At 37.5% G+C, this 9,965-nt stretch overlaps 1 protein-coding gene and 1 pseudogene across 1 annotated transcript; one reads left to right on the forward strand and one right to left on the reverse strand.

Annotated features, from left to right (window-relative positions):
* Positions 1-201: 201 nt before the first annotated feature.
* Positions 202-1,462, reverse strand: LOC107693267 (sialoadhesin-like; annotated as a pseudogene).
* A 3,772-nt stretch (positions 1,463-5,234) lies between these two features.
* LOC107693286 (C3a anaphylatoxin chemotactic receptor-like) lies at positions 5,235-9,266 on the forward strand. The gene is made up of 3 exons (XM_016492602.1): positions 5,235-5,341; positions 6,526-7,060; positions 8,619-9,266. The coding sequence occupies exons 2-3, from the start codon at positions 6,527-6,529 to the stop codon at positions 9,120-9,122; spliced, it is 1,038 nt and encodes a 345-aa protein (XP_016348088.1). The 5' UTR covers positions 5,235-5,341; position 6,526; the 3' UTR covers positions 9,123-9,266.
* Positions 9,267-9,965: the final 699 nt, after the last annotated feature.

Below are 9,965 nucleotides of genomic sequence, written 5' to 3' on the forward strand. Positions count from 1 at the left end.
ACTAAAAGATCACCCAAGGAGATACATAACTCAAGTTCACATAAAACACATTGCTTTCCACATTGCAGTTACAAATGGTCTGAGAATGAACATTCTGAAGTTTAGCAAGTTTACAGGCCTAACTAGGCTTAATTGCCCACTGATACTCTTACGAATATATTTTGATGTGGTTCTGATGTAGTTTCCGATTTAATTGCTTGTTTACATCAGGAACTGACCATGTGTCCAGTTACTGCCCCATGAAGCCACATCAACACTGCCACCAATTTTTCCGAAGAGTCTGTCTGCCATGAATCACCTTCATCATTAGTCAAGCATAGATTAAATCACTGAACTAAAGTTATTATGGGTAAATGACACATAAAGATGTCCAAGATGATGAAAAGAAAGCATACATTAAGCTCCTAGACATGTAAACAAGCAAACAAAAAAAAGTTTTGATTTGACGTCAAGGGGTGTAAGCAAACATATTTTCTTATCCCTTGAATTGAATACACATGAGTGTACACACAGTAATAATTTTTTTCCCCGTTTCTACTCACTGGAATGTCTCCATGCATGTTGTGTCTTGTCTTGTTTTTGACATTGAGTCCATTTTTTTTTGTCTAAAGCAGCTGCTTACTAATAAAATGCAGCTAATAGGAAAAAATTGAACGGTACTTCTGGATATCATTGTTAGAGTCTGTCCTTGATTCTGTAACTCTTGCTTTCCAGATCCACTGTCTCTGTACCACTCATAGAGCTGGACTGCAGGGTTAGCATCACTGACAGCTCAGCACCACCACACTGCCTTCAGACGCTGGACCCGATGGACTGACCAGGGCTATGGTGTTTTTGGGAGCATCTGAAAAAGAAGTTTGAACAGTTTTATTTAACGGTACATACTCAGACACTTTCGTATAATGGGGTCCAAAAGTGCAAAATATTTTCTTTGGATCATTCTCAAATTATGCTGAACATTATCATTAGGTATTACACAAACACAAAAAGCACTCTAAGCACATTCACTCAGAAATAATTGATTTTATGCTTTATGATTGCTTTTTTTCTTTGTTTCACATACACAACACTCTAAGGGTAACACATGGTTTCAGCTGGTCTTTTGGCATCCTGGGAGTACAAAAGAGAGCAGGAGACTTTCAGGCGGTCAATTAGAGGAGTTGCATTGAACGTCTGAGAGGAGGCCAACAGTGTGCCCAAATTCACCCGTCTTAAGAAAAATAATACAAGGATTTTATTACATTTCAGGATACAGAACTGTGTAGTTTACAAACATGGTTTGTTTCATGTTACATTTCACCTGTAGGGCTGGTGTGAGCTGTTCTCCCAGCTGTGGGTTCCACTGCATCAGAGGTTGGATTGAAGGACATGAGATCACAGTGGAACCGGTCAGTGTCAACCTGGTGCCCTCTAGAACTTCCATCACCTGAACATACAGTGGGTGCTCCAAAATCTCCTGGTAGACGACTGCATTGACTTTGGACTTGATAAAAACACAATGGACCAACACCAGCAGACGTCAAGGCACCCAAATCATCACTGACTTCAGAAACTTCACAATGGACTTCAAGCAGCTTGGATTCTGTGCCTCTCCAGTCTTCCTCCAGACTCCAGACCTTGATTTCCAAATGAAATGCAAAATGTACTTTTATCTGAAAAGAGGACTTTGGACCACTGAGCAACAGTCCAGTTCTTTTTCTCCTTAGCCCAGGTAAGATGCTTCTGACATTGTTTCTGTTTCAGAAGGGGCTTGGTAGCCCTTTTCCTGAATACGTCTGAGCGCTTGATGCACTGACTCCAGCTTCAGTCCACTCCTGGTGAAGCTCTCCCAATGTAATGAATCTAGAATATATGAAAGTTTCACTTTTTGAAATGTTCGTGTGTGTGTGTGTGTGTGTGTGTGAGACCCTGGACCACTAAACCAGTTATAAGTAGCACAGGTATATTTGTAGCAATAGCCAACAATACTTTTTGTATATCTATTTTTTTATCACTCCATAATTCAGAAAATACTGTCATTTAAAATATTATATAAATCAGGTAAATCAGTTTTTATAAATCAAAAACCCTGTGTAAAAACCTTCAGAATATAGCTGGGAATAAAATAGCTGGAAATGTTGGTATATGTAAGTGCTAATGATATGGAGATTCATATAGCATATTTTAACAGCCTTTAAAGATAGTAACTGATTAAAATAGAATCAAGTATTTCATAGAGCTGTGCAATGCACAGTAAAGTATTCACAAGTAAAACAGCACATTTTCTATTTACATATGTTTTCCTGCTTAGTATTACAAACATATTGTTGTTGTATTTTTGTTTTAAAATATCAAATGCATTTTTGATTGTTTTCTTTTTGAATTGTTTTCTTGTACCGATATTTACTTGACATTGAGTTTAAACTGTTTATTTAAACATTTATTATTATTGTATTAGTCTTCCTTACTAACTGTAATTTCACATTTTGGTCAGTTCCGTTATTATTTCTTACATTTGACATCGCGTAAATCAATTAATTTTTACCTTAAACTGTATAACTGTCTATTATCATACACATTTTTCTGATAGTCAGGACACAGATTCTTAAATGTTGTTCTGTAATGCTATATCTCAGCTGTAGGTGGCAGCACAGACCAACATTTAACAATGCCACTTTTTCATATCTTAATTTAAATGAGTTAAAAAGATGAAACAAAATAAACGCTTAACAACAACAACAAAACATCACAATCGTTTTTCACTAACAGTTCTAATGCCATAACAAATAATGTTAATATTAAATATAAACAAACAGCATTGAACCATTTATATCTAAGGTTGGAAACCACTTCAAACCATTTTCATTTGAACTTATATGTGATTGAAAACAAAATTCATGGAGAATATGTAGGCAAAACCCCATAATAAAATAGGGCACATTGACAAAGAGAACCAGACATGCAAATTATATGCAAATATGGGTGTATACAGTGCTTACATGTGAAATATTCTACACATTTATAAAAATCATTATTATTAGTAGTAGTATCAGTATTGGCATATTCATTCTTTCAAAATTCAGAAAAGAATATGATGTTTTGATGTACAGTCACAATGACTGCTTTATAGGCAGGAATGCAATTAGATACACAATATACTTTAAATAAATAGTTCACCCAAAATGAAAATTTGCTAAAAATGTATTCACCTTCAGGCCATCCCAGATGTAGCTGAGTGTGTTTCTTCATATGAACAGATGTGGAGAAATTCTGCAGTTCATCACTTGCTCACCAATGGATCCTCTGCAGTGAATGGGTGCCGCCAGTACATCTGATAAAAACATCACCGTAATCCACAAGTAACCCAAAAGTTTTGTGTTTGTAATAAATGCATCATTGAAGGTGCACTAAGCGAATTTTGCCAAACGATGTTGATATTTGAAAGCACCAAATCAAACACGCCCATACCCCAACAGGACCTCGCCCCTATTTTAAAATCTCTACCTCACACGTACCACACAACCATGGCAACGACGATCGCGGAAACAAGTGAAGATGACACACAAGCATATTCAAACAAAAGCCAACATGGATAAGTTGTGTGAAACAATGCAAAATCAACACTAACCTCGGCGTCCGATTCCAGGCCTTCCCGCTCCTTGAGTTCTCTCCACTGCTGGAAAGCTGCTCCGATATTTACGCGGGTCCTACCTCTTGCCTGGTCGTAACCCTTAATATTGATGTTTTGTTTCTCTGATATTTTCCTCTTTTCTTATTTGCCATCTCTCTCTACCTATAGTCGATCTGCTCATATCCGTCCTGTGCACTCAAATCTCTCAATCATTACAAGACACGCCCCCTTACTGCTGATTGGCTACAAGTGTGTTTTGGGACTCGGTCCGACACTGTGGTCAAAAGCGTTTTTCAAATATTGCTTAGTGCACCTTTAAGTCATTATTAACTTCAAACTGTTGCTTCTGGATTAAATACACATCTCTGTCCATAACACTGATTCCTCCAGTGTAAAAGTCATCTAGTCCAGTGGTTCCCAACCCTGGTCCTGGAGGCACCCCAACACTGCACATTTTGCATGTATCCTTTCTCTGACACGACAGTTTCAGGTCTTGGAGTCTCTATTAATGAGCTGATGAGTTGAATCGGGTGTGTTTGGTTAGGAAGAGTTCAAAAATGTGTACTGTGTCTCCACCCGGCAGGTGTGTTGAAGCAAGTTGGAGCTAAACTCTGCAGGACCGAGTTTGGGCACCCCTGTCTTGGAGTCTCTACTAATGAGCTGATGACCTAAATCAGGTGTGTATGATTAAGGAGACATGCAAAACGTGCAGTGTTGCGGTGCCTCCAGGACCAGGGTTGGGAACCACTGATCAAGTCTGAATCAGGAGAGAAATATGCACAGATTAAGATCCATTTACAAGTGAAATTAATACAAAACAGATCTAAACAAACATGATGGTGAATTTTAATGTGAACAGGGGATGGACTTTTCCACTGAAGAAAACTATTATTATGGATTATGGAGTGGTGTTTGGGTCAAAAGTGAGAGTTTAGTCTGTGCCGTTAGCCTTGTGGGCAGCGTGCCGACATATCATGTCATTGTACTACGGGCGTCCTGAGTTCAAATCCTGGCTCAAGGACCTTTCCCGATCCCGCCCCCTTCTCTCTCTCCTACTTTGTTTCCTGTCAGCTCTATGTCCTATCTAAATAAAAGGCAAAAAATGCCAAAAATAAACCTTAAAAAAAGAAGCGAGAGTTTAAAGTTAAAATGCTTTAATGATGCATTTCTTTCTTACAAACACAGCTTTTCTTTTCACAAGATGTCAGTTGATGGAATGGAGTTGTGTTGTGTGTTACTGTGATCAGCCGTTTGGTCTCTCATTCTGACGGCACCCATTTACTGCAGAGGATCCATTGGTGTGCAAGTGATTTAATGTTAAATTTCTCCAAATCTGTTGCAATGAAGAAACAACCTCATCTACATCTTGGATGGCCTGAGGGTGAGAAATCCCCTTAACAATCCCTTTAACTCTCCCAGAGGCATAATGGAGTAAACACAGATATGTATTTATGTTTCTATGTTTGTTCATCTGTGTCTCCTCCCTTTTCCTGTTTGTCCTCTCTTTGTCTGTAAAGAAGACACTTAATGATCACATGATGAAAAAGAAGAGAAAAGGGTTCAGAGAGGAGCTGGAAATGATGTCAATGAACCCGTCACTTATTTTCCTGCACACTGAACATGACCTAACACTCATACTCGGTCTCTGCTGGACACATTCACAAATTACTATGCAGTGTTTCCTCAAACACTGATTGTGCTAACTAGTTATTTGAGCAAACTTTCACTAAGGTAAGAACACCCACAGCAATTCATTATCCAGTTGGTAATTTGCTATATTTTTTACTAAAATATTCCAATGCAATCCATGCTGCGCAATCATTTTATTGCATTTTTGTATTTGATATACTATACATTTAATGTGATTTTTCAAACATAAGCTGTTAAATTGCCTATCTCTGCCTTAAATTGTCATGCCTTTTTTGCGTTCTTCTTATTCGTATGTACTATTGCTTTATGTTTTAACATGAAAGGAGAAACTCTGATGCAAAACAACAGTTTTTGTTTTTCAAGAAGTATCATTGGGTTTTACACCGTGGAATTAATTACCTTCAATTCACCGTTTTCTTGCCAGAATTACACAACATATTTAGTGTGAGTAAATGCTAAATGTAATGGAAATACTACAATAAGATGTTCTGATCTTTCATGATTCAGCAGAGCAATTCAAAATATATAACTCACATTAGCTTTGCTTTTAAACCAGTTTTATATGCTGCAACCTCTTAGTTGCCAGACAACTCATATTTATCTTACCATATGGTGTCGCTCAAATACGAGCATGCAATGACACTTATCATGAATTGCTCACTAAATGGCAATGTACCAGAAAGATATTAGCTAACATTAAGTGAAACACATAAAGACTGCAAGTTTTATGAAATGCTGTCACAAATGCATGAATCAGGTGCATGAAGTTGTTTCTGCAGCTGTGTGCCATTTAAAAGCACTTATTTTCTTTCCACTTCTCTATTTTGTTGAAGGTGAAAGGTTCAGTTTTTTTCCAGACAGATATTTTGAAACAGACTCTGAGTAAGAGCTGGGTGGCTTCTGTCATGTGAGAGCCCAATATGGCTTGATTAAACTATATTTAAAATATATATAAAGATTTAAACTATAATTTCAACTGTACTTAATATTTTAATAACCACCCCATAAATACACAAGGAAATGGTGCTGGGTGAATAAGAGGAAGTACATGCTTATATTTTTGTGCTCATATTTACTCATGTCTAGTATTGTAGTTCTTGGGAATTATTTAAACATACTTACACATTACAGATATAATTTTACCTGCATGCATTCCCTGGGAATTGAAACGGCGACTTTGACCTTGCTAATCATTCCATCTGTGAATCAGTTAAAATGCTTAATTTAAACAGGCATACTGTATATCATTTTCATTTGTCTCTCAGAATGGCCCCCAATGCAACTCTTCTCATGCAGCCCCACCATGAGACAACTACAGTGGACATTGATGCCATTATGGATAATGTTACCATTGTCCTCTACACCATTACCATTATCTTCGGCATCACCGGGAACTCTTTTGTCATCTGGGTGGCTGGCATGCGTCTGAAGCCCAATGTGACTAACATATGGCTGGTCAATCTCGCCATAGCGGACCTGATCTTCTGCCTTACCCGTATAACTTCGCTCCTCAAAAAGCTTTTCTATGACTACTGGCCTTTTGGACTATTTCTCTGCAAGTTCAATGGTTTCTTCAAGTACGCCAACATGTTCTGCAGTGTTTTCCTTCTGGCCGTCATCAGTGTGGATCGAGCACTCTGCGTTTGCCATCCAGTGTTCACCAGAGAACGACGGACGTTATGTGCTGCTCGTGTGGTCAGTGTGGGAGTTTGGATTGTGGCGGTGATCTTTAGTTCACCGTACTTTGTTTACCGGCAGGTCTACCTTGGTGACAACAACTTGAGCAAGTGCTCACTGGAGGTCAGAACAACTTTGGAATTCTATGTGAATTTAAAAATGGATTATCAAGTAATTATTTTTGCATATATTATAATATTGCATAGGTTGAATCATTTAATTATATAAATAATACATTCTAAGCAGACAAAAAAAGAGGGCAAATAAGATACTTCAAGAAAAAAATAAACCCCCCAAAATTTAAATTTTGTCATCATTTAGTCAACTCATCCTCTTAGCAGAATATACACATCTCGGTTATATATGGGATTTACAGCCTTCTAATAACCGAACTCACACCAGTAAATTTTCAGAACTCAAATCTGTATTTTCGGCAAAGCCCTGTTGTGTAAACAGAACCGTATTGGACAACAAGTACTGTATGTCACAGTATACAGTTCAAGAGAGCATTCTTGTGGGTTTTCATGTGTGGTTTCTTACAGAGATGCAGATATGAGCTGTGTGCCATCTTAAGTTTTATATCCAGTCACTGTTCTCCACCAGAGCTACTCCCGTGTAGTCTGTGTGGTCTGAAGTGTACAAGCTGTCATCGGTAAATTAAGATTTGACAGAAGAAATAGCACCTCAATTGAACGTCTGTCTTGTCAAATGTGATCAAATTGAGCTGTTTTGGACATTGTCATAATGGTGGTTATGATTACAATCACAAACAGGCCTCAGTCAGATTAGACACAATTCTGAATTTAACACGGATGAATGAAACGAGACTGTGACAGTCTTTACAATGGTATGCACTGTGTAAAACTCCTAGATCATGTCATTTTCAAAATTAGAATTTTCAAAACTGTTTTATGGAGTTTTTGTCCATTTAATTTTTTCCCCCAGAAAAAATCAGCAGAAATTGGTATTTCTGCTAAGCAAATTGAACGCACTTTACTTCTATCTCTCACAGCCTCATTTCATTCCTGCTAAAGATTAAATATGACGCTAACCTGGCTAAAGTCTATGGGCTTGACTTCAGCCTATCAACTCCCATTGCCATTACTTATCGTGAGAAGAAAAAATATGTTTAGTCACATAACATTGGTTAATGGAAATGCCGTCATTTCGCACAGTTTTTTATCGACATTTCTAAAATATTGTAAAATATATCACCCTGTTTTTATGCACATTTTGACGTATCGCATCAGAAACGAACGATGGAAATGCCAAATTAAAAAAAAAATCCCTTAATTCGCAAAAAGGTTTATACGCTTACTTGAGGTGGTTTCAGTAGCTTCTCCTACTTTTCTTAGTGATATTTAGTGACAGTTTATCAGAAAGTGACTATTTTGTTCTCTTTGACTTGTTGGATGGAAACGGTACTTTATTCGTAAATGTTTTATGCGATATTCCAATTTTGCGCATAGGTTAGATTCAACTTTGAATGGAAACAAGAACGTATCTTATTCTTTCGTATTTCGTACCACTTTATTTCATTATGTGACGCATCAGATGAGTACATTTCTAATTTTCATTTCTAATTTTTGTGTGAACTGTCCGTTTAAACAGGAACTTTCTTTCAGCATAGTAAATGTGAAATAGTTTGTCATCATTCAGAAATCTGATTTACTTTGTGCAGGTGAAAGAAGCATCAAAGGGTGACAATTCAGCAAAGAACGCCTTGTACAGCATTCGCTTCTTATGTGGATTCCTGTTGCCCTTCCTGGTCATCCTGTGCTGCTACATTATAGCTGGCATTGGGATACGCAGAACAAGGTTTTCTGGAAAATCGAGGCCTCTCCGGATTCTCGCTGGACTGGTCTGTGCTTTTTTCTTATGTTGGGGCCCCTACCACTGCCTACTGCTCGCCAAGATGGTGGACAAGAAGAGCCATGCTGTTAAAGTGGGCCTGCCTATTGCTAAGGGCTTTGCATATTTCAACAGCTGCATAAACCTGGTGCTGTACTTCTGCATGGGACTGGATGTTAGGCGACGCTTCAGACAAAGCATATCAGGGATTTATCGCAGAGCACTTATGGAAGAAGGCCACACTATGCAGTCCCAGGAAGGCACTGCAGAAGAAAGCTGTCATTCTATTCCAAAGACTGCAGGGATCATTCGAGACAGACGAGGGCATGACTAAAGTTTAAAAGAGTTTCATTGTAATGTAATTTTTGCTTTTTAGCAGTACCAGTCAGTGGGGAAATATTACGGGGAGGCCGATATGTAAACACTGATTAAATCCAAATGTGAAAAATCTTTTTTTTTTTTTTGCTGACAATTATGCTACCAGACTGTTTTTAAAATAAGCTCGATAATTAAGAACTTATCTGAGTTAAACCTAAAAAGAAAACACAAGAATAGTGAAATCAACATGTATATATTTGTGAGTGTAATTTTGACACTTTTGCAGAGCAAAATAATACATGCTTTTTTTTTTTACATGATAAACTTTAGAATTGGAAGCAATGGTTTTCACAAGTCTGTTTCTGTGACCTCTTAGCATTAACACGTAAACCACTGTTTAGCAGCTACTATATTTCCTTGCTTCAATTTTTTGCTGACAATTATGCTACCAGACTGTTTTTAAAATAAGCTCGATAATTAAGAACTTATCTGAGTTAAACCTAAAAAGAAAACACAAGAATAGTGAAATCAACATGTATATATTTGTGAGTGTAATTTTGACACTTTTGCAGAGCAAAATAATACATGCTTTTTTTTTTTACATGATAAACTTTAGAATTGGAAGCAATGGTTTTCACAAGTCTGTTTCTGTGACCTCTTAGCATTAACACGTAAACCACTGTTTAGCAGCTACTATATTTCCTTGCTTCAAAGCCAGTAAACTGTGGTCAGGTTTCTGAGAGTGACACTGCTATGGTTTCTGGGCTCCCTGAACAGCATATTAACTCAGGTCTGCCTGAACTGTTATTGCTGACAATGATTGGTTGGATGCGCGGCTATTTATTTATATTTTTGTTTC

Source organism: Sinocyclocheilus anshuiensis, unplaced genomic scaffold, assembly GCF_001515605.1.
Source record: "Sinocyclocheilus anshuiensis isolate Anshui unplaced genomic scaffold, SAMN03320099.WGS_v1.1 scaffold566, whole genome shotgun sequence".
In the NCBI taxonomy this organism is placed as follows: Eukaryota; Metazoa; Chordata; class Actinopteri; order Cypriniformes; family Cyprinidae; genus Sinocyclocheilus; species Sinocyclocheilus anshuiensis.